Source organism: Camelus dromedarius, chromosome 2 (assembly GCF_036321535.1).
Source record: "Camelus dromedarius isolate mCamDro1 chromosome 2, mCamDro1.pat, whole genome shotgun sequence".
Classification (NCBI taxonomy): Eukaryota; Metazoa; Chordata; class Mammalia; order Artiodactyla; family Camelidae; genus Camelus; species Camelus dromedarius.
Genome location: NC_087437.1, coordinates 84,223,569 through 84,250,300, shown reverse-complemented (window position 1 = coordinate 84,250,300; position 26,732 = coordinate 84,223,569). Strand labels below are relative to the sequence as shown.

General features: G+C 32.3%; 1 protein-coding gene across 5 annotated transcripts in view; it reads left to right on the top strand.

The window, feature by feature from the left end:
• The window catches only part of EPHA6 (EPH receptor A6), a 730,500-nt gene that overhangs the window by 127,509 nt on the left and 576,259 nt on the right, over positions 1-26,732 (top strand). For all 5 annotated transcript variants that reach the window (XR_010384763.1, XM_064496237.1, XM_064496232.1 and 2 more), the window contains one exon: positions 16,908-17,571. Coding sequence is in view for 4 of the 5 variants with exons in the window: in XM_064496237.1 (XP_064352307.1) it covers positions 16,908-17,571 (664 nt within the window). In the remaining variant the exon portion in view is untranslated. The remainder of the gene's footprint in view (positions 1-16,907; positions 17,572-26,732) is intronic.

Here is a 26,732-nt window from a genome sequence, read left to right as displayed (position 1 = left end):
AATTCTGGCTGCTTAGTTCAATGCAACATTATCATCATTAGTCTATAGAGGTCCTCTCTTGCTTTATTTATTTAACCTTACTCCCTATACACATTCCTCTTCTTTTCCATAGACAACTATTCTGTTGAATTTGAGGTGAAAACCTTTCATTGTTATATGTTTTTAGACAATGTAAATTGTCTTACAGATGTTATTTTTGGTTTTCATAAATGGTACTGTACCATAGATTTCATTTTGTTCCTTACTATTTTTTCATCAGCCCTATGTTGTAAAATCTTTATTTGTTGTTGAGAGTTCATCTACTCTTTCAGTACTGACTGCTAAGAAGGTAGTATTTTGCTGTTTGGTTTCACTACAGTTCACTTACCTGCAGTGATTACATCCAACTTCCAGATACCATAAATCATGCTATGATGAGATACTTATACATTTCCAGTTATAGGCCTGATGAGTATTGCTCTAGGGTTTATATATATGTGAGTGTGTGTATAAATGTGCATGTCATAATGTGTATGCATACTTAAGTACCAGAAGATTGCTCCCTATAAGCTGCAAGTGTCTGCTTTCTCATCAACAATGAATAAAATGTTGTACTTACCTCTATCTTGGCAATACTTGAAGATAAAGTTTTTGCAATTTGTCAATCTTAATGAGTCTAAAATTTTATTCCAGTGCTGTTTCAGTTTCTTTAAGTTTTAATGAGTTTGTGAATATTTTCATATTCTTCTTGGTATTATCCTATATCCTTGTGTATTTTTTTGAGTTGCTTTTTTTTTATTACTAATTTGTAAGAATTCTTCATGTAGTCTAGATATTTTTTCCTTTATAGTGATTAACACTGTAAAAACCATATCCAAATCTGTCATCTGTCAATTTTGTTCATGGTCTCCTTTGTTGAGTAGAAATTCTTATTTTTATATTATCAAATTAATCAGTTTTTCACTTTATATTTTGTATTTCATCTTATTGTTCAAGAAGTTTTCCCCCAGTCCTAGATCACAAAGATATTTGTTTACACTATATAGTAACTTTATAGTTTAACCTTTCACATTTAGGTCAGTTGCCTTTGGGGATCAACCTTCTTATAAGGGATTATATAGAAATACAGTTTTGTTTTCGTTTATATAGTGAGCCAGTTTATCTACTGAACAGCCCATCAATTGCAGTATGATTTTGTATATACTCATTATTTGATGTTTACTTTCCTATAAACATGGTCTATCTTTGAACTCTGTATTCTGTTTTATGATCCATTTGCCTCTTTTGTGCTAGTGTACAAGACTTTATTACTGTGGAATTATAGTATATTGTAATATCAATAGGGCATCATTCTGGGACCTTTTTAAAAATGATTTACCTATTCTTGAAATGTTATCTTTTCCTATACTTTTTAGGATAAGTTTATTAAGTTTCTTAAAAATATTGAGCTGGTATTTATATTAGAATTGATTTAAATTATAGATAAATGTGGGTAAAATGGACATACTTATAGGAAGTATCCCATCAGTATTACAGTATCCCATCCAGAGTGTCACAATGTGCTTCCAGTTGTTCAGAATTTCTTTTGATACACTTACGGGGAGCCAGCTGGCAAAGCAAAAATGTGGCTCACGTTTGCATTTCTTCCTTGGAGAATTGCTTGTTTAGGTCTTCTGCCCATTTTTGGATTAGGTTGTTTGTTTCTTTCTTATTATGTCGTATGAGCTGCTTATATATTCTGGAGATCAAGCCTTTGTCGGTTTCATCATTTGCAAAAATTTTCTCCCATTCCGTAGGTTGTCGTTTTGTTTTACTTATGGTTTCCTTTGCTGTGCAGAAGCTAGTAAGTTTCATTAGGTCCCATTTGTTTATTCTTGTTTTTACTTCTGTTGCTTGGGTAGACTGCCCTAGGAGAACATTTTTAAGATGTAAGTGAGATAATATTTTGCCTATATTTTCTTCTAGGTTTATTGTATCTTGTCTTATGTTTAAGTCTTTGATCCATTTTGAGTTGATTTTTGTGTATGGTGTAAGGGAGTGTTCTAGCTTCATTGATTTACATGCTGCTGTCCAGTTTTCCCAACACCATTTGCTGAAGAGACTGTCTTTATTCCATTGTATATTCTTGCCTCCTGTTTCGAAGATTAGTTGACCAAAAGTTTGTGGGTTCATTTCTGGGCTCTCTATTCTGTTCCACTGGCCCATATGTCTGTTTTTGTACCAATACCATGCTGTCTTGATGACTGTAGCTCTACAGTATTGTCTGAAGTCTGGGAGAGTTACTCCTCCAGCCTCTTTCTTTTTCTTCAGTAATGCTTTGGCAATTCTAGGTCTTTGATGGTTCCATATAAATTTTATTATGATTTGTTCTAGTTCTGTGAAATATGAAAAAAAAAAGAACATAAATACAAAACAGAGACAGACTCATAGATATAGAATACAAACTTGTGGTTGCCAAGGGGGCAGGGGGTGGGAAGGGACAGACTGGGAGTTCAAAATTTGTAGATACTGACAGGCATATGCAGAATAGATAAACAAGATTATACTGTATACATGGAAATATATACAAGATTTTATGGTAGATCACAGTGAAAAAAATGTGACAATGAATATATGTATGTTCATGTGTAACTGAAAAATTGTGCTCTACACTGGAATTTGACACAACATTGTAAAATGACTGTAACTCAATAAAAAAATGTAAAAAAAAAAATGTGGCTCTAGGGTCCAGTCCTAGCACCATGAAGCAGAGTACATAACGGACACCTACGAAGCTGAGAGACAGTTATTTAATAATGGCTCAGATAAGTTTTAACTGTTTCTTAAAAGTTTGGTTGAATTTGTGTAAGTCCACATTTCTGCTCCCAAGTTGGTGTGAGCCACATTTTTGGTGGTGGTGCTATTGCTATTACATTTTGTGGGGGAGCAATTTATTAATTTTTTGTAGTAAATAAGGTTGTTTTACTTTTATTATCAGAAGTATGTAAATTTTCTAGAACTATTTAGTAAAGACTTCAGTTTTTTGTGCTTGGAAACTATATTTTTAATAATGAATTTATGCTTACACATAGAATATATATCCTATCCCTCGTATAAGCATAAAATGAGAGAAAATAGAAAACTTTACTAACCTTAAAGAATTATTTAAGAAATCTTCAAAAATCTTCAAGAAAATTCACTGATTATCCCTTCTTTGAGAAATAACCATTTTTTTAAGAGTTCTTTCTTCAGCTCTATGTGGATGTGTCTATACTTTCTCTGTGAATATTGTTATTACATAACATGGTTATAACACATGGGTTATATAATATTATATAATAAATTACATATAATTATTAGATAATAAATTACATATTTTATTATTAAATAATGTTTTTCAAAATGGAAATATCATTAACTCATTTTTTATATTTCAATTTTTCCACTTACTATACTATTAAGCCATTATTCTAAGTCATTAAATGTCCTTTACAAAATGGATTTTAATGAATGAATGACATTCTATCATTTAACTATTCCACAGTTGTTATTTAAAACTTGTGATTTCCGGAAGTGGAATTACTAAATCATAGCTTAAATACCTTAGAATTCTCAAAAATATTGCCAAGTTTTTCATGGTTGGTACGCATCCGATGCCAGTATTTTTTCCAGGAAGTCCTTTTACTCTTAACTCTTTTGGATTATTCTGTTTTAGTTGTTACCCTTATTAGCAATATGCAGTTGTGTAACACTTGTTCTTTTGTGTGTGGTGGTTGTGTGTGTGTGTGTGTGTGTTAATTATTGGAAGATCCTTTGTCTTGCCAAGCACTTTGATATATTTTTGTATTAATTTGGAAACAGGAGACAGTGGGGCTGAACACTGAATAGTAAAAGAGATGAATCTGATATGTTTGAAGAAAATTTGGAATGAGGAGAGTGAATCCACAGCTATGTGTGGGATTCTATTGTGCAGTACAGTTGCATTTTGTTTATTATAAAATCTTTGAGTCCTTTTAAAAGTGGATATTTAACAATTATTGTTTGATAACTGACATGAATATTTTGACTTCTGTCAAGAGATATTTAACACCTCCTAATTATATGCTGGTTTACAATTTGTCTTCTCACTCCCCTTACGACTTTTTTTTTTTTCTGAAATTTTTTTCTATATATTACTTTATTGTATTTCTACTTTCTCAGACATTTATATTCATTGATTTTTTTCTATTAACTTATAAACAGTTGCATTTTGCTTAAATTATTGCTCTAAATATGAACTATTTTTAGTATATGTTAGATCTTTTAAGTATATGTTAGAGATGATTCTGATTTTGAATATAAGCCACTTAACTGTGGGAACCATATCTTTTTGAGCATATGTAGTACTTAATTCCATGTCCTTTTAATTTTGAGCTACTTAGGAAATGTATGATGTTTTGCTTATTGGATTTATGAATTGTAAATTTTCATAGAAAATGTAATGTAACCATAACCAAATATATGTGAAGAGAAGTAAGATATTTTTCATGTACTTTGAGAATATATCATATATAATGTATTTTAATAGTGTGTATTGATAACACTTTCATGTTCTTCTGTCTCTTTTTTTAAAAATTTTATTTTATTGAGTTATAGTCAGTTTACACTGTTGTGTCAATTTCCAGTGTAGAGCACAATTTTTCAGTTACACATAAACATACATATATTCATTGTCACATTCTTTTTCACCATGTGCTACCACAAGATCTTATATATATTTCCCTGTGCTATACAGTATAATCTTGTTGACCTATTCTATATATACCTGTCAGTACCTACAAATTTTGAACCCCCAGTCTGTCCCTTCCCACCCTTCTCCCCACTGGAAACCACAAGTTTGTATTCTATGTCTATGAGTCTGTTTCTGTTTTGTATCTGTGCTCATTTGTCTTTTTCTTCCGTCTCTTAATTAATAGTCAATTAATCAGAAGTGTGCATTATATTTAACATCCACCCAGTTATTTTTGTCTGCTACAAAGCACCTAAGTGCAAAAGTACCTAAGATCATTGGTTCTATATCATATATTTCAGAGCTAAAAGAATTATGTTCCCAAGATAACCTTAAGACTCTTTGTGATGTATAATAAAGTTTTTTTTATTACTATGCTAACAACAATTTTAGTTTATTATTCTATGGAATATAATATGTAATATCCAGGGATAGGTTATTTTCTTTGAAGTTTGCAAGGTGAATAGTGTTAAGTATTGTTATTTGGCTGGCTTCAAATATAATTTTGCCCTTTTTTTCTCCTAAGAAAAATTAATGAAACTTTTTCTAAAGATTATTTGAAATAGGGTAAGTTTATTACACTGTCTGGCTTATTGCACACTGATGATTGTGTCAGATCCTATTTAAAACCATGCAGTTCTTTTAAACAGTCTTACAGAAAGAATACATCTAAAATATAACTCTAGGTAATTAATAATTTGTGAGATTAAAAATGGGGTGTAGGGGAAAAATTCCTAACTTAGGTCAGCAGTATAAAACTTCCCTCTAGTACAATTTGATATTCTAAAATAATTAATTGGAAATCAGTGCCACAGAGTTACTTAAAAAGAATAGTACCTATGCTTTTATAGTTTTCCCACTGTATATATGCAGTTACATGCTGTGTTTAAGGTTCTTTAAATACAGATATGCCACAGAAAACTATTATAACCTATCATGATTTTATGCAAATCAGACATTCATTTATGGCACATGTAATTTATATCTTTAAGTCAATTAAGGTAGACAAATCTCAGCTTGAAGCTGTTGGAGTGACAGGTGATCATTAGATACAGTTTCACTTGTAGGATTCGGATGTCAAGCAAACTTTGACCTACCAGGGACCATTCCTATGGAACTGTAGGCCTGGGTAGAGTTAAAATTTTAATTAAATTGTGAAGGTCTAATATATTTTGAAAAACAAAGTCAAAGTAGGTATCCTTTCAAAGTGCTAAACAACGTTAATGGGCCAGAACATGAACGGAGAAGTATGTATAGAATCATCTTCTTACCTTGAAAGAATCTCTTCAAGTTTATAGTTAAAAAGCAAATCTTTTCGGATTTCTTTGTGAAGATTGTGCTTCTGTCCACATTAGCACTCCACCAAACCTTGTTTTATTGATCATAGTTGCCATAACTTCTCTTACCAAACCAGTAAATATTGGATTGTCTTTATTTTACTGGACCTTTCAGCAGCATTTGATGATTGATACGGTTAAATACTTTCTTCTTCATTAATCATTTTGTTCTGCAATGTGTACAGAGCCTCACACTCCTAGGGATTTCCTCTCCCCACTTGAATTAACATGTATGGTTTAAATATTCATTTATTTCATACATTATGTTTGTAAGAATTACCAATTCATAATATAATATACTTAAATATTATAACTTCTAGTTAAAATAGAAAGTTAATCAGAGTCAGGGTTGTAGACTTTATTAGTAATTAGAGCAAAGACAGATAATCTAACTGGATCAATAAATAGTCATTTTTATATTGAAGTACTCTATTAAAGAATATTCTAAGCTGCTTGGATGTAATGTCACTTATTCATTCTCTCACCTGATGCAGACATGTATTCTTGATAGCATTTTTCTCTTTCTCCTCCCTCCATCTTGAAAACACACACACACACACACACACACACACACACACACACACACACACACACACACACACACACACACACACACACACACCACCTTTCAGTTCTAAGCCTGAATCTTTATCCTAACTTAAAATCTTGTGCACTAGCATAATGCTGACTGAATCAACTGGTGTTTGCAGGCTTCAGTTAATTCCTCTGGTATTTCTCTGTGCAGCTAAGTCATTATGAAAGCTCTAAAATTGGTTGATAAGTTTAAGAGGGAGCTGAAAGTTTATATCTCTCAATAATGTGTGATATTTAGAATCTGAATAGAAGAAATAGTAGTCTCTTATTAGTGGAAGTTTTCTGAATTGTTTTAGTTAGAATTCAAGCCTTCTAGCATCTGTTTCTATATTAAGCAAATATTAAGAACCTACTGTGATCTTGCTTTGTATTCTCCTGGTGCTAGGAATACTATAATGAGCAAAACAAAGTCTCTGCCCTCATAGAGATTACATTGTACTTAAATTTATTTTAGTTCAGAGCCTCCATACGGGTCAGTAGGACTCTCCAGATTCACGTGGTAGTGATTCTTCTGTTTTCTTTGAAAACTCTGATCTGTTCCCTTCTCTAAGTCAATTTCCTCATCCATAAAACCCAGATAATATGCTTTATTATTTCTACCATATAGGAATGAAATTAAAAATGGTTTGTAAGGTTATTTTTACATGCCTTCTATATTTGTGAAGTCCTGTGGAAACTAGCATGGTAGTCATGTATTGTTGAACATAATAAAGAACAATTTAGATGAATATTTTCCATATCTTTATTGTAAAAATCCTATTCAAACATGATGTTTGCAGCACCTTATTTATTGGTTGAGTGAAAATCTTTACTTTTTTTGCCAATTAAAGCTTACAGACATTCAGAAGATGGATTCTGTCTAAGAATTTTCAATCTTCATGAATATGTGACAGTTTTTTTATGGGAAGAATCATTCCTTCTTAATGGAAATTACCTTTCTTGCTATAATATTTTGGTCCTGTTAATAGGACAAATGCAACAAAAGTTATAAATTTATTTATAAAACTTACTGAGTCTCAATAATTGTCTTCCAGATATGCCATTGAGTTCTTGATTTTTTTTATTAAATGTCTTTGTACTGCTAATAAAAATGTTTTATGTTTGCCCAAAATGAAACAGAAATGTATCTGCACATGATGCATTTTGCTTCTTGTTTTTATCTCCGAAGCTAGTTATTTAAATGCAGAGCCTTCACTTTTCTGCTGCAAAAACAGATTTATGTTATTAACTACATGCCTAGCAGCAGAATTCAGGGCACTAATTTTCTAAGTTTACGTCAGTATATTGACTCAAAGTGAATGTTTTAAGTGGTTCTGAGGAAAATATCACTTTAGAATAAGAAGGTCCCTTTAACAAGCTTTTCTTTGGTTGAGAATATTAGATGCTTATGATTTAAAAATTAAACCACTACAGGTTACATAATGAGATGCCTATGTACATTCAACCACTTTAGTTTATTTGGATTATGCAAGGTAAAAGTTAGAATGTTTAGAACAAATCAAATATATGCCATTTTACCAAATGAAGACTTCTTTTCATTCTCACCTCTTCTATTTTTATTATTCTTAGAATGAAGTTGAAGATTTTCTTCCCCTGCCTTGCTCCCTTTCTCATTTTAATCTAGTTTAATCTTCAGGAATAATTAGTTACAACGACATACCACAAAACCCTTGGAAACAAGTTACACAGGGAACCTAACTTGGAATTATAGATTTATCATGATTTTGTTGTTGTTTCTTTGTTTCATTTAAATCTACCTTTAGATTATCTTTTACTTTTGGAAAAAAATCTGAATAATGATAAGCTATTTCATTGTTTTTATTAATTTGTCATCTACCAGTAGTAATGCTAGCTAGTTTTAAGTCACTTGGTCTTTTGGATTCAATATCTTTGAAATTATCTTTTGATATATTCTATTTCCTTTTCATATTTCCCTTTGTATATTTATCATAATTACATTTTAAAGAAATAAAAGTAAAAAAAAATATTTTTACCGCATAGTTATCTCCTTTTTAGCCTATAGCTAGGACCTGTTACAAATGAAGGCAGAAATAAGTTTTAGACTTACTAATTTTAATATTAGAATGCATGTGGTTTTTAAAAAGGCAGACAGAGAAAAGCAAAGAAAGGAAAGTGATATTACACACATATAAATAAGTACTTACTCATTAGGAAGCACAGATAAAGGTAAAAACCAGAATATTTTTCTGTGTCTCTTTTTTTACAATGCTTCCTTCCCTAGTCTCTATTATCAGCATATTTAACACTATTTTTTTGTTTTTTTTTTTTTAATTATTTTTGGTGTTGTTGAAGTATAGTCATTTTACAATGTTGTGTCAGTTTCTGGTGTGCAGCATAATGTTTCAGTCATACATACACATACATATATTCATTTTCATATACTTTTCATTGTAAGTTACTACAAGATACTGAATACAGTTAGTCCCCTGTGCTATACAGTAGAAACTTGTTTATTTTACATATAGTAGTTATTATTTGCAAATCTCAAGCTCCCAATTTATTCCTTCCCACCCCTTTTACCCCGGTAACCATAAGTTTGTCTGTGAGCCTATTTCTGTTTTATAAGTTCATCTGTGTCTTTTTTTTTAATTCCACATATGAGTGATATCTTATGGTATTTTCCTTACTTCATTTTGAATGACAATCTCCAGGTCCATTTATGTTGCTACAAATGTCATTATTTTATTCTTTTTTATGGCCGAGTAGTATTCCACTATATTAATGGCTTAAATACTTATGCGTAATACAAGACACTATAAATCTCCTAGAAGAAAACATAGTTAAAACATTTTCTGACATAAATCTTGGCAGTATTCTCCTAGGCAGCCTACCTAGGCAGTGGAAATAAAAGCAAAAATAAACAAATGGGACCTAATTAAACTTACAAGTTTTGCACAGCAAGGGAAACCATAAGCAAAACAAAAAGACAACCTATGGAATGGGAGAAAATATTTGCAAATGATGCAACTGACAAGGGCTTAATTTCTAGAATTTATAAATAGCTCATACAATTTAGTAACAAAATAACATTGTTTTTTAATTATTTTTTATTTTTTTTCCTTAAATCAGACCAGCCTTGCAGTTGTTTAGGGTTCTGAGATATCTAGGGTATGATTTTTTCCCCCTCTCTTTTCTGTTTGGATATATGGAGGTAACCATGTTAATATGAAAGTAAATGCTCTTTTCCTTGGTTACAAATTTTCTTGAGCTATGGACTTTGAGTAAGTTTCAGGACTTATCACTGTTATTTAAAAATACAATTATTTTTTCCAACAGCCTTCTCTATGCTGAGAAATAGATAATCAGCTTTTATTATAAAATTTCAAAGTTTATTTTTGAAATAAATGTTTATATTCCTGTTGAATTCTAAGGATTTTCAGAGGAAAGAAGGTATAAATTTGAGAGGTTCATGTTAGACCTTTCAATGTTTAGGTCAGTTTACCAGCAAATTACCTGAATATTCTTGCTTAGAAAGGCTATTTGATTGCTTTATTTTGTTCTCCGAGAAAAGAAAGCAATCTGATTCCACAATGACTGCCAGTTGCTTTAGGAATTAATTTCCTTGTTCTTACTTTCTATGCCCAAAAGGAATCTAGCTTTTGACCTAGTTTATTTAGCTTGCTTTGGAAACAAAAATTCACTCTGTATAGGTGGAGACGGGTTTTTAGAGAACCCTCAGGCACAAATGGATTAAGTACTGTTCATAGCTCTTTACATTTCCTATCACTTCTAACAAAGATTCATTTTAAATGGGACTGCCGAAGAGATCCATCAATGAAGAAATACTCTTAGGTGATATACAGCACTTATATGTGCTAAATTTTTGGCAACCTGAGCCTAATACCAAGTGTTTTCCAGTGGCTAAAACTTCCTGCCTCTATTTAAGACAGTCACACATATAACTTACTCTTTGGTTTGAAATACATACATAAATATGTACATAAATCTTGTAACCACAGAAATTGTATGATGAACTAATCAAACCTGTCATTGGGTCTGCTGTTAAGTTGGTCAATTTGATCAGCTACTTGCTTTTACAAAATAGAAACTGAACTTGAAATATTCCAACTCCCCCATCTAATACTGTTTTTTAATTTTTTAATACTTTCATACAAGACTTAAAATGTCAATATATGAAATAATTCGCTGCTATATAATATAGAAAAAAGCTCAGTAAAGCAAAACTCAACATATACCTGTGTTAAAAGATAAACTGAGGCATATTAAAATTTCTAAGAGTTTATTTGAGCTAACATCAGTTTGAATCAGGCAGCATCAAACTAAAAGTGGTAGGGTTGCTTTGCCAACGGGAGCTAGGGGAAAGTATTTTATACGGCAGACATGGAAGCAAAGCAAGGAAATTATTTGATTGGCTATGACTTAAGTGGTTACCTCATTTGGAAAAGGCTAGTTGGCTATTTGTGATTGATTGTTTTGGGGTTTTGATTTCCTAACCTTGGAGCATTTATAGGAATTTATTGTAGCTTAGGTTTGAGTTTGCTTACATCGGCTGCCAAGGCATTGGAGCCACTTCAGTCTAATAGCTCCCTTGTTTAATTACTTTAATACATGCTTCTGCAGGGTAGACTATCTTGCAAACTGTATTTGCTTTTATGGCTGGATAAGTAGAACAGAGAGCTTCCTCTGGCTAATAGTCATTTTATGAGTCCTTTTCTTTGGATCAAGGAGAGGATATACGAATTACATGGGATGAACAGAAAAGCTTTGTCGCTTGGAATGTCTTGCTCAATGAAAACTTTTGATTAAGCCAGAGTCAGCTGCCTTCCAAAGAGTTGCCAGGAGAATTAGCTCATGAACCATATAGCTGTTTGTTCTAAGAATGTAAATGTTGATAATGGTATGGTAACGTCAACGTGGCCACAGGAGGAAACAAGAATTACAGTCTGAAGGGAGAAGTCTGTTATACTCACAGGTTCCAGGAAGGAGATCATTGATGCCATGCAGGGCCACAGGGAAGCAGTGAGTTTTGGTCAAGTGACAGAAGACAGGAGTGAGGGGAAAGACTCAGCCAGAGTCTTAATTGGAGTTTCTGTGGGAAATGCAAGGCAGGGCAGAGTAAACAGTTTTGGATTGCCTCATTTGCATGATTCCTGCAGGTTTGGGGCTATAGGAGTAGTCTCTAGTTGGTACCTGGCCTTGGGATGATTTAGGGCAGAAGAAATACTGACTTGGTGTGTGAGTTAGATAAGGAAGTAGTTGGGCCTGTAGACTCAGGTTTGGTTGGTTTGCATATGAAAGATCCGCTCTAGGCCTAGAGCCTTTTGCTATCTCTAAGAATTGACTAGCCCTGGGAGGGGTAGTCTCCCCCAGGCCAACAAGTCACCAGCAAAATGTCATGAAATACAGAAAATAAAGTTAGAAAGCCTGTTTCCTGTCCTTGGCCCACACAGTTCCTAAGTATTTAATTCTTTATCAGTAATGTAGAAATGAAAATATCTGTCTCACTTTATTGGATTGATGAGAACCAAATGAGTTAACATTTGTGAAAAAGCTTTGACGATATAAATTCAGTATACAAATAGTTGCCCTCAGGAATTATTATATCCAAGATGTCCTTGAAATTTATGAAAGAAAGAACCCTTAGTGTACAAGTGATTCTTGCTTAACTAAAACTTCTCATTGAGCAGGATACATGAAGTTACAAAACTTTTACTTTTATCGTTATGTAATTCATTTCTGCACATCTTGATCCAAAAAAAAGTCATTATTAAATGACCATGAGATGGAAGGGCTCTATTCTACTCATCTTGGTCAGAAGAATAGATAAATTTTGCAAGATACTCTACTCTGCAGAAGAATATATGATTTAATTTTTGCTTCAGTGAGCTCTTTTCTACATTATATATCATTAAATTGTTTTATATATTGGTATTTTAAGTCCTACATAGAAATAAAAAAACACATAAGGTTGAGAAGTTGAGTATTTTGGATTGAATGTGTATTATGTAATAGCAAGCAGCTGACAGTATTGATCAACTTAACAGCAGAATTAATGTTAGGTTTGATACATATTTTCATCCTGTAATTTCTGTAATTACTGGCCTATGTACATCTGAATAGTTCACAGCTAGAGAATAAGTACATGTGTGTTTGTTTTTGTTTTAAATAGGGGCAAAAACTTTTACCCACTAACTATATGTAGTATAGGACTGAATTGCCAAAAAGTATATTCATATAGGTTAGTGTTATGAATTAACTTCTATACTCTACTTTCTCTACCTTATTGAATCTTGTGATTCTTTAAGATTAAAGTTTCTCCTTCTTGTCCAAACCTGCCAAACCACCTCAGTTCACAAATGTTGCTATCCTTTGGACACTTATTCTGTTTATTATATATACTGTTTATTTGTTTCTTATATTCAATTCTGTGCTGTCAAATGTGTTTTCATAATTTGCTACCTTAAAAATTAGGAACAGCAAAAATTCTTATATCTTCTTTCTTCATTTCTCTTATTGAACTTAACATACACTGTAAATTCACTAAATATTGTTTATTGCTTATTAACACATGATCTGTAGTATCCATGAAGTACTTTATAAGGCAAAAGTTTAAGGTAAAAGTTACCCAATAATGGTACCCAATAATTGGGTACAACTACCAAATAATGAAGTAGAACATTAAAAGTTTTTAGAATATTTAACTCTCTTTGATATTAAAGAGTGATTATAGTATCTTACATTCCAAATTAGGATTTTTTTCATCATTACCATCTTTAGCCCTGGGAAGGGAAGACCTTACACTGTTCCTGGAGCTTTAGGTGACTTTGCCCTTTCACTTCTCTAGCTACACCCCTTTTTGTGAGTCAGTGACCTCAGATGAAAAGGAAATATGCTACTTAGATCCTGTGCTTTCCCTTTGTACCACACTGTAGGTAAGACCCCAGAATTTCTTGCTCAGATGGCTTCCAGCCTTCTTTTAAGAACTTCAAGTCTTCTCGTTGGGGTCCACCCACCAATGGGTGTACTGTGCTACTGGTATGCTTAGCCTGGGTTGAACAGAGGACCAAAGTTGGCATCTTTTTGTAGCAGAGAGACACAGGTTGGACATGAGGCCTCAGATTACTCATACATGTGCTAGTGTGAAGCCCTTCATGGTATGGGATAGTCAGGGAAGGGAATAGAAATGCTATTGACTGAGGTTAGGGGTTGGCTCTAGATGGACCACCACATGCTGGCATGGTATTCTGAGGATTCCAAGTATTTTAAATTTGAACTTAGCCTTCTAGTATCTTTGTAAAGTAGGCAAATAGAACATACTTAGATTCTGATCTTATCTGGAGAATGATATATCATTTAAAAATATTTAGACATTTGGTATGTGAGCCCTCATGCTCCCATCCTTTCCTTTGACCCCACATTTTTAGAGACCTTATTAATTTTAATACTTGGAAATTATAACTAAAAGGTTGTATAACTATATAAATACAAATATAATTATTTAAATACAATATTTCCAAAGGATACATTATGATTTAAATACGATACCATTTCTGTGTCTACTGATGTTAATATTTTTAGTAAATTTCATAGCCTTTTAGATCTTATAGCAATCTTGAATTTATTTGTATTATTGATTTAATTAATCATATTCAAATTTTAAAATCTAATTTCAATTACTTTCATTATTCTTGGCGAAGATGAAATTTAGCATGTGATCCGTTTTGACTATTTTGGTACCTGAATCTCATTTTAATTTCTTTTTTTTTTTTAATTAAAGAGAGAAGAAATACTATTGTTTATCAAACATCATAAACTTAACATAGAAAATGATGTACCATTTTGTTAAACATCCTTACGCAGTGCTTTGAGAAGAACCACATTTCTCATTATTTGTGCATGTTTTGTTAATTCCTTATCTCTTGGTTCAGATTAGTCCTGATTCAGAGAATGCATGTCATATTCTCCTAATTCCTGACCTTTTTTTCTATTAAACATTTTTCCCAAACCCAACATACATTAAAGTAAAGATATGTAATGATTGTGGGTTTTTTTTTTTTTTTTTTTTTTGGTCATAGAGACAATTTTTCACATTTTAGTTAATCTCATATTTTAGAAGAATTGATTGATGAGCATAGTTAATACTTTTTATTAATATGAAGAGATAAAGTCTGAAGGTGTTAAGATGTAATTAGTCAGACAGAATTTATTGAGAGTATAGCTCTATATTTCTATACGGGAGAGTAGAATATGTGGTGTAGACAACAATAATACATTGCAATATTACATTTAAATAATGCAATTTACATACATTCCCTCAGAAACAAAATCAATTCTGATTAGAAATTTATCTAAAATAAGAATAATCATACAGGCTCTCCAGTGGATAAAATGCTTAGAATTTTGAACACTTATTTTGACAGTTCTTAGATTTTATTATTTGCATCTTGTCTTACTGTTTATTTTCTGAATGCTTAGTTTACCATTTTAGATAAGCTATGATAATGCTGGTTTGCCTTTAAATTTTAAAGTGTGGAGTCATATAAGACCTATGATATGCTGATGAAAGGCATTTAGATGGGTAATTTCATGTGTGTCCATGAGATTACTGGATCGCCTGTGATAGACAATGGGTGTGTTTTATAAAATTACATCCACAGTTCTGAAAGAATTCATTTATTTTTCTGGAAATATATTCTGAATTTCAAGCAAGCAATTAACAAATGAAATTTTAGATAAAGAATTATTTTTAAGTTTTCTTGATGGATAATATAAATTATTTGTGGAAATTTAGAGTAGATAATTGAAAGTACTTAGTGCCTAACAGTAAGATAGACTAAGGAAAGTAGCCATTCTATAAGAAACTATACTAATTGAAATTCCACCAGTCTTGATTAAACTCTCTACAGCCAACTAAAATAAGAGAGTATAGACAGAATGAGTTAAATAATTTTATAAATCACTGAAGTATGATATCAAGAAATAACACTTATTCACTATAGAAAATAGCTTATCATTTCCACTATAATACAAATGAGAAACTATGATAACTAGTATATTTTCCCAGAAAGACTATAAAATTTGTTTATTGAAAATTACTATAATTATAAAAATAAAATACATTACAATCTAAATTCGTAATGTAGAAGTATGCAATATTAGATGTCTAAATAATGACATACCAATTGATTTCAGAGTGCTCAAAGATTTTTACTAAAATTTTAAAAAAGAATAAGCAAGATTTTTCTATTTATATAAGTGGCAGAATGCTTTTATGTAAACACGCAGAAGTGAAGATAATCCAGTGATCTAGCTCAGTGTGAAAGCCAAAGTGTTTCCAGTGCTTATAAAGGCTTTTTTTTTGCCCCTTCTTTGCCTCTTTGTCTAGTGCCCATCCATACTGTACCTAAAGCATACCTATACACTTCTGCGTCAGGGATTTATGCTTACTGTTTCCTCCTCACGAGTTTCACTGTCTCACCTCCAAGACATTACTTAAATGCCACTACCTCAGTAAGGCCTTCTCTGGCCATGCTACTTAAAATTGCGACCCTCTTCCCCATCTCCCTGCCTTATTTTTTTCCCACTGTACTTTCTACCACATTATTCGGCTGACTTGTTTACAATTTTTATTGTCTCTCTTCAGTCTAAGCAGGATCTATGAGGGCAAGGAGTGTTTGTTCAGTGCTCTGTTTCTACTGCCCAGAAAAGTGCCTGACAAATAAATATTTCTTAAATATGTCTATGGCATGTAAATATTTAATTGACTACTGATAAATACACCTCAGTTTGTGACAAATTGGATATGAAGACAAATAGGTAACTAAATGCATTTGTCATTGGTGTAGTTATTTGATCAGTTAATCGATCAGTTATTTTTACATTGTTTTTAGAGTACCAGAAACTATTTAAATTTCTTTACCTATATTAACTAATTTATGCCTCACAACAATCCTATGAAACTGGTACTGTTATCAGTTCCATTGAGGAACTGAGGAAACTAGAGCTTAAGTAAAGCATCTCTTGGTGTTGCAACTAGCATGTAAGAAGGCAAGATTCATACCAGGGCAGCTGCTATGCTCAGAACCCAAACTCTTTAACAGAAATCTCCTGTTTAAAATCCTCCACCATTGTTGCTTTGCTTTGCTTCATTTGTATCCTTTTTAGTCATTTTTTCTTTTGGTAAAATAGAAAATGTTGGAAGTATTCGTATCTGTTTACAACTGTGGTTTTATAATCATTTTATTTCTTTTTTTTTTTTCTTTTTGCAGTGGGATGCCATCACTGAAATGGATGAACACAATAGGCCCATTCACACGTACCAGGTATGCAATGTGATGGAACCAAACCAAAACAACTGGCTTCGTACAAACTGGATCTCCCGTGATGCAGCTCAGAAAATTTATGTGGAAATGAAGTTCACACTGAGGGATTGTAACAGCATCCCATGGGTCTTGGGGACTTGCAAAGAAACATTTAATCTGTATTATGTGGAATCAGATGAGTCCCATGGAATTAAATTCAAGCCAAGCCAGTATACAAAAATTGACACAATTGCTGCTGATGAAAGCTTTACCCAGATGGATCTGGGTGATCGCATCCTCAAACTCAACACCGAAATTCGTGAGGTGGGGCCTATAGAAAGGAAAGGATTTTATCTGGCTTTTCAAGACATCGGGGCTTGCATTGCCCTAGTTTCAGTCCGTGTTTTCTACAAAAAATGCCCCTTCACTGTTCGTAACCTGGCCATGTTTCCTGACACCATCCCAAGGGTTGATTCTTCCTCCTTGGTTGAAGTAAGGGGCTCTTGTGTGAAGAGTGCAGAAGAGCGTGACACTCCTAAACTGTATTGTGGAGCTGACGGAGATTGGCTAGTTCCTCTTGGGAGGTGTATCTGCAGTACAGGATATGAAGAAATCGAAGGTTCTTGCCACGGTAAGAAAGAAACATTTAAATAATTTACCTTGCATTTAAATAATGGTTTTTAAAGGTAAATTTGTTGTATATTTATTTTCAAATAAGGCATTTTTGAATGCTATTACTGGCAGGATTAACTATGGAAGAAATTAACTCATATTAAATATAAGATAATTTCTGATTTTTTTCCTACTGGAGATGGGGTATGAAAATGTAAAATAAATTATATACCATGACAAATGTTCTTCCATATTGCCTTCTGTGAAGTAGTTGCTGTATGGTTTGCTGTATTTACCTAATTTTTACAAAGGAAGGCAATATCAATAGCAGAAGCAAAAAGCAAAAGTGATTCAGTTTGGGCATTTGTCTGTCTTTCATGTTTTGGTAGTTTACAGATAATATGACATTTAAAGACAGTTTTAAAGTAATGCTTTCTTTCATGTAAAATGGTAATAATTGAATAGTACCTAGGTAAACTGAACTTACATTTAAATAAATTGAGGAATTCATATGTTGCGTATGAATCATATATATGTTTCAAAACATATAAGGTAGTTTATAGGAGTGTTACATGTTTGGTGATTTAGTACTGACTGTATGTATTAAAGCTTAATTTATTTTTTGCTACTATTAAATACAGTTTCTCACCATTTACTACATTAGTGGAGTTTGTACAAGATCTAATTGTTAGGAAGTATTAACACAGTGCAGTGCCGAATAAGTTTAAAACATACCTTTCACATAGTTGTGATAAAGGAATATCTATATTTTCAAAATGAAACAATGTTTTCTTTTTATGTGATTCCTTTTATGAAAGCTTATTAATCTAATAAATATATACACTTAAAAATTTTTGCATATCCCCTAATAAAGGTAATTTATATCAATTTTGTTTGGATTTAGGACTCATAATAAAAATACAAATATAGAAATAAAATTATTGCTTGGCAAATAGTAATATAGTAGATATATTTTCCTTTAATGGTGAATTATTTATTCATTTTTTTCTATAGTACCATTTTTGAATTTATTGACTTCTTTGTTGATGCTATATTCCCACACATTAAATGGGATAAAAATAAATAAGAAAAAACATAATATGTTTCTATATAAGGGTCATGGATAATCTATGTGAATTTTTAAAGGTTTTATCTGTTTATAAAACTTAGGTTCTTAAAAGTCAAAAAGTCCACTAGAGCATCCAGTAATGATTATATTAGGTCATTTGAAAATATTGTCTGTATGAAATGTCTGTAGTATATTTTTATAAAGTGTGAACCAGCTTTCTTTCCTTCACTATTCAGTCATTAAGATGTGTTTCATGAAAGTCTGTCTATATAAATTTTAATTCAAAAATTTTATTCACCTATAACAAGGATTTAGAATGAAATAAGTTATAATACATTATGAATTATACTTTTAAGGTACTCTATAAAATATTTTACATTGGAAAATGCACTAAAGACAAATTCACATTTATGAATAACTTTTCAATGAGATTAAGAAGGTAGTAATAGCCAAGGATAAAACATATTACATATACTAACCATGTAGTTCTGCCATATTTTATATAAGGTAGAAGCAGGAATATTGGTGAAAATAATGTTTTTAATTACTTAAGGAATAATTATATAAGGATTTATGTGATTAATTATTATTAAAAATATTTTATGGCATTGACCACAGAATCAGAGATAGTGACAGTCATTGATAGCTAGATATTTCTTTGCTTAATATTTTTGCTCTGTGAAATTTCATTCTTATTTACATACGTTAAAATTCCTTCACTTGTTGGGTAGAGATGTTTTGGACAAATGATAATTATTGGCTTATCTAGACTAATTTGTTTTTATGGCTTATTATTTTTATTATAACTTATTTGATTGCAAAAATGAGGCTGTGGATACAGAGCAAATGTTCATCATCTTGTAGTGGATGGCAGAAATTGGAAGATTAGGCTTGGATTCTAAATCTATGGCTTACTTACTTTGAAATCACAGTTTTCTTATCAATAATTAGTGGTTATAATAAATTAATGATAAAGCATATGAAAGACTATTAAACACAAACATATATGCTTGGTTCCAATTGAATACAGTACATTGCTATTTACAAGCACAAAGGAAGTCAGAGTGGATGTGAAGACCTCATTTTTGGACAAGGGTATCTTACACTACCACCAATTTCCATTTTAAACTATTTGTGTGTTCTTGAAGCTTCATCTTGCCGCTTTCTAGTCTCTGATAATAATTTCTACCACTGATTATATTGCTGTCTATTAACATCTTATCTCACATCCGAATCTCTGCATTAAATATAACCTAAATGGCAAATTAATTAGAATTTAAGTGAATAAACCGTAGCTCAAGTAATAATGTAACTATATATGTATATATATAATGGGACAGGAAAAATAATGTCTGTATACCACTTTTCTTTTCTTCTGTTCTTTTCTGTTGGAACATTTAATCTATTTAAACTAGTAACATTTTTGAGTACTTACTATATGTTAATTATTTTGATAGGTGGTAGAAGTAAATATAAATGAAAGCATATATTTCAGTTGTCTATTGCAATTGAGATAAAATAGCCCAAAACTTAATAGCTTAAAGGTATAATAATGTATGAGTTTTTAGGGCTCAGCTGGGTAGTTCTTCTGCTTATTGTAGAATAAGCAGAGGTCACTCTTGCCGCTGAATTCAGCTGGGAACTTGACTCGGGTTGGAAAGTCTAAGATGACTTGTCATCCAGGACCTCTCTCTGTATGACCTCACATCATTAAAGAATCTGAGAAGGGAGTTTTTCACTTGGCCAAGTATAAAGTGAGTATATGAGGGGACTACAAAAGGGGCTGAATACCTAGAATTATGTTTGCAAGGAGCTGCCAGTGTAACAGTATACCACAATCTACTCTCTGAATTCTCATGATGAATGTCCCTACTTCATGCACAAAAGCCCACATCTTCCCAAAGATCTGTCCCATTATGGCATTGTGTTGAAAGTTCAGGAGAACTTCATTGAAATCAGTTCTAGATGTGAATGAAGCTTCATAGCTAAATCTCCCCTTGATCTGGAGAACTAGGGACTAAACGAGATAAGCTATCCTCACATACACAGCACACATGGGACAGGGATAGGATAACTGTAAAAGATTCACACATTCCCAAAGGCAGGGAACAAACAGTCTGTCTGTTTGTGATTCAGAAATCCAATGAATGTTATCAGGATTCCTAATTATAGGGGCAGGGAATGTTCTTTTATTAGAACCCAGTTCTGCAACCTGAGATTGCTTCTCTGTGGCTTCATCACTTGACTTTGCCCTGAGTCATCCTCCTTAGTTATAAGAATTGCCCATGTAGCCAAATGGCCGGTTTAAACATCTGTTGTGAAAACTTAATTTAGTCCACAATATTATGAAGTGCTTTTTGTGTTTTCCAAGTTGTCACAGGTAGTATTCTTACCAGTTGTTGGATGACCTTTCATTATCTTATTGCTAATTGTAATTTTCTTACTGCTCTTCCATCCTCCAGTCATAGTCTCCTTGCCACTCTTCCAGTCTCCACAGTCTGTTTATTACCAAAACAAATGCTGTGTTTTAGAATTTAGTTATAGCAGCACTCCTTATCTTTTACAGGTCATTTGCTTACAGTCTGGAAATCTAGACTGGGTTCAGCTGGGTGGTTCTTCTGCTGACTTTATCTGGGATCATTTATGCCACTATGCAGATGTTTACCAAGGCTAGACATCCAAAATGGCTTCACTCACTTGCCTGATGCTTCATCTGAGATGTTTGAGCCCCTTAGGTTGCTTACTGTCTAAATCCTGATAACAGTTTAAATGTTTCATGTGAGGAAATTATTGTTGTTTTTTTTTTCTTTTATTCTTGTATATCTATTTTTCCTTTCATACTTGTATATCTATTTCACCATGGCATTCAAGGGACTTCACAATTTGGCCTTGTCCTATTATTTTCTAACTTCAGCAAATTCTGTTTCCTGTTCTGTTTTTATTACTTTTGAATAATCCATGTATTTTCCATGTCTTTTGCTTTTTTTTTTTTTTTTTCATATTTTATCTAGCTGCTTGGCGTCCCTTTCTTCTTCCTTTTCTGTGATGGAATTTTATTCATCCTTCAGGGTCTAGCACAAATGTCATTCATCTAGATCTTCACAAAGTTAATGCCTCCTTCCTCTGTGCTACAATTTGTACTAATTAATTATGTGTCTGTTTCACCAGGGCTGTCAGATAAAAGAGTTATATTTAAAAATCATTTGTGTAATGAAGGTTAAGAAATGTATTGATATGAATAAATAGAACTAGGTTCTACTGAGTAGTTAAAGGTAGAAGCTGTTGGTATATTGACAGAGTATTCTGTTTCTTCTCAGTTCTGTGAAATGGGAAAGTTTTCTTTAGGGAGAGTTGTGGTATTTTAGGTCTGGAGAGTCTTAGAAAATATTTTTATTTTTCATTTTATGAATCAGCATTCTAAGTTACTGAAAATAGAATTCTATTTACTGGGCCCACTCAGTAACTACTACTAAACTTAGAACTAAAGCCTAGATAATTCTCAGTCTGGTCTTTGTGTGTTTTCCCTCCCTACCTCCTGCCCTTCTCCACTTCTTCACATATTCCCTTCTTTTCTCTTTCATTTCCTCATTCTAGGCATCCATGCCCTTACCTTGATACTTTAACTGTTCCTGCCTGCCAAACACAGTGCAGAGAAGCCCTAAGTTTCTCATCATTAATTAAGCCCTTTTTGCTCTGTGTTTATTTAGTGGAACCTCATATGGGCACTGTTAGAACAGAATCTGTATATCTATTCTGTGATTCAAGCTACTGAGAATGATAAAAAAAATATAAATTTATCTGGAACTTTGCTGTTAGAGATGGTAGAAAGGGAAAATCACAATGAGGCTTTAGGAATGGTCATCATTACTTGCATAAATTTGAGAACCCTTGGCCTGCTATGTAACAAAAAAGCCACTTTAAAATAGTAAAAATCTGTGTTTCCCCATACTACCATATCTAACGATGTATATTTATTTGTATTTAAATAACTTACTATATTTTATTTTAAAAGTTGTACTACTAAATGTTTGCACTTGAGATTCTGTTCTCTGTAATATTGTTAAGGCATATCTAGATTCAAATTCTAGAAGCACAAAAGGTAGAGGTACTTTTATTCTTACTGTTTTCAATCAGGTTTAAATAGACATAAACATTGTATTGAGCAGATATGCTAAAATTTAAAACCAAACACAGTACTTTAGGTTGTTCCACATAATAAGCAGTATTTTATACTTCATTCCAATCTCTGTTTTTCATAACTTTTTATTTTATAGCTTCAGAATTAAGACTCATACTTAGACATATTGATGTTACAGATTTAATTAGATGTAATTTTTAAATTGTTTTAATTTATTCTAGTAAGGGTTTGAATAAAAAATAACATTGATTCATAAAGCATTAATTTGCATCAAATAGTCTTTCACTTCATATATCTAAGAATATTTTAACACTATGGAAGAAAATTGGAAACAATTAATATGCAAAATTGAACAATTTTTGTTCAGTTGTGACTTCTGAAGTGATGTGAATCCCTAATAAACTCCTCTGGGATATTAATTTAGAGTAAATCTTGTTAAGGTAATGGCACTTATACTTAGAGATACTAGTTAGTTAGGATTTGGTATTTTAAACCTGCTGGGAATATATACGTGTACTTTTTGCAAAGATACCTTTTTTAAGCCTTTAAGTATCAGACGATATAATTTAACAGAATAACATTTGGCTGTGGAAATTAAAGTTCTAAAACATTGAGAATGTTTTAAAACGTTTTCTAGAGACATGCCTTTATTTATTTATTTTTCCCCTAGTGCTGCTTTAAAATTCTGGAGGAAAGAATTATAGCAGTTCTCAGACCATTGCTTTATTGCTCACAGAAGTGAATGGGATATGCAGGGCTTTTGGTGACATAGCTATTGATTTGAGCTCCTTAGGAGTCTTGTAATTAAGGCTTCATGATTCTGTCCTCTGCTGCAGTTCAGAAACATTTATGCTCTGTATTTATGATCTTCTGTCTAATCATGTTATCAGAGATGACTGTGGGAGCAGACCTCATAAAGAAATTTTGAAGCACTACGATTTGCTGGCATTAAATAAGGGGGTTTGAGGGTGTGATGAAAAGCTGAAAGGTGAGATTGGGATCAGAAAAAAGGGGCAGACATATTGGCCCAAATAGTATTTTCACTTTCTAAAGGTTCTCACAAACTAAATATAAACACTTACAACTACAATATAGCCTTCAGTTCCAAATAAAGCTGCTTTATTGCATGAAGCAATTCCAGACTTTTATCTGGCTTGAGAAAAATATGAAATCAAGAGGCTCAAAGGAGCCTAAAAAAATAGAAGGTATTATTTCCAAGTAGAACAGAATGAAGTTAAATAATTATGTCAGAGTTTGTTCTTTGTCACAATTTAAAAAAATAGGTTAAAACATAAACTATCTTGAAATAATAATTTTTAGTAAATTATTTTGTCCAAATTTCAATTTTAATTTTAGTATCTGTTTTACTCTCTGCCAATTTGAAAACTTCAAATCATATTTCTTTAAGATCTATGCTTACTTAACGATGAGGTGTCACCTCACACCAGCCAGAATGACCATCACTCAAGAGTCCACAAATGACCAATGCTAGAGGAGCTGTGGAAAAAAGGGAGCCCTCCTACACTGCTGGTGGGAATGCAGTTTGGTGCAGCCACTGTGGAAAACAGTATAGAGATTCCTCAAAAGACTAGGAATAGACTTACCATATGACCCAGTAATCCCACTCCTAGGCATATATCCAGAAGGAACCCTATTTCAAAAAGACACCTGCACCCCATTGTTCATAGCAGCACTGTTTACAATAGCCAAGACATGGAAACAGCCTAAGTGTCCATCGACAGATGACTGGATAAAGCAGATGTGGTATATTTATACAATGGAATACTACTCAGCCATAAAAACGACAACATAACGCCATTTGCAGCAACATGGATGTTCCTAGAGAATGTCATCCTAAGTGAAGTAAGCCAGAAAGAGAAAGAAACATACCATATGAGATAGCTCATATGTGGAATCTTAAAAACAAAACAAAACAAAAAAACCATAAATATAAAACAGAAACAGACTCATAGACATAGAATACAAACTTGTGGTTGCCAAGGGGGTGGGGGGTGGGAAGGGACAGACTGGGATTTTAAAATTTGTAGATACTGACAGGTATATGCAGAATAATAAACAAGATTATACTGTATAGCACAGGGAAATATATACAAGATCTTGTGGTAGCTCACAGCGAAAAAAAAATGTGACAATGAATATATGTATGTTCATGTATAACGGAAAAATTGTGCTCTACACTGGAATTTGACACAACATTGTAAAATGACTATAATTCAATTAAAAAATGTTTTTAAAAAAGACCTTTGATTAATTAAAAAATCCTATGAAATACATATATTTCTAAGAGAGGATAAAATTATTCAGCATCTCTCTTTTCTTTCTAAATATGACACACCATGTCACCCACTGAAATTGCTATCTTTCTTGTTAACATTGCCTAGAATTTTACTCTACCTTTTAAATAAAATCAAAATCAATCATTTTATAAAGTCAGTACTTAGATATAAGGAGATATAGTAACCGTTTTTATTCTTGCTGTATTTTTCTATCATTATATCTTTTTTTTTCTTGGTTCAGTATTCCATTTGATGAAGTATATCCTTTGGTAGATGTCTTGGCAAGGTTCTATAAGTGTTTAAGATCTTTATTTAATGGATATCTAAAAATATCTTTATTTTGCCCTCTCTTTTCAATGACTGTTTATTTGGATATAGAATACCAGATGATAATTATTTTTCCTCAACACTCTGCAAATATTATATCCCTGTCCGTAAGAATCTATTGTTGCCAGTGACATTATTTGGGAAACTATAGGCTCCATATTTTTGGCCTTCAATTACATTATTATGAAACTGTTATGGGTTTATTTTTTCCTGCTTCATTCACATTTGTGTTTTTAGCCTTAAAAAGTCTATGTGTATGATACTCTTCTGCTCTCTATTTCTAGAATGCCTGTGAGATAATTTGTTGGAGACTTTCAGTATTATCCTCTTTAATATGTTTTTTGAAATTTTAATCTCTGCTAATTTCCAGGTTATGAGTTTTCACTTTTGCTGCATCTAAGAGATTACTTCATCTATTGAGTTTTTTCATTCTCACTTGTTATTGCTTCATTTCTGCCTTTGTTTCATAATTTATTTATTTATTTTTTTATGGATGTTGTTTTATTCTTTATGGGTCTTAAAGTGAGATTCAGGTAACTTTTGAAAGAAATTAGGCCTGAATATTTATTAGCATTAGTGTTGATGTGTACTTTGCAATTGTAACTCGTGTACTAACTTATTTTCTTTGTCTTTTTTTTTTTTTAACTTGGAGAATTTATAGTTGGCACTAATGCTGCTACCTGAGGCCTTATAAAGAGTAAACTTAAGATTCCTAAAAATTTACCAAAGAATTCATGTTAGCATTTGTGGTTGTCAGTTCTGTTCCATGTGGTGATTCAGGGATCCAGGACTACTTGCATTTAGTGGGCCAGCCATCTCTTAGAGCCTTGTAGTTTTCTGTGTCTAGCTCAGAAATTATAAAAAGAGATTGGAAAAGGCACATGTGTTTTTAACCAACCCAAATATGAAGAGCCATATTATTTCCTCTTGCATACCAGCAGTGAGAACTAGTTATATGGCTGTACTTAGATGCAAATAGGGGTGGGATGTTGTTAAATGTTGTTCCTAGCTCAGTAGTCACTTTCCAACAAAAATTCTTTATCATGAAGGAGGAAGCCCATTTTTTTGGTAGGTTCTTGGTTATCTCTGCAGTATTTTGCCACTTCACCCACAAAATGTACATGCCAATCCTCATATATCTGTTAACACAAAGTTTTTTTCATCTGGTTCGAATATTTCTTCTTTTCAGCTGGTGACCTGCACATTAAATAATAAGCCACCTGTCCCTAACACAAAATACACAATGGTTGAAATAAATAGAAAACTCCCATTAAGAAAGGAGAATGATAGGAATCACACAGCCATGAATGGTTCAGAGCAGTGATGGGCAGGCAATGTGAAGAACCTCA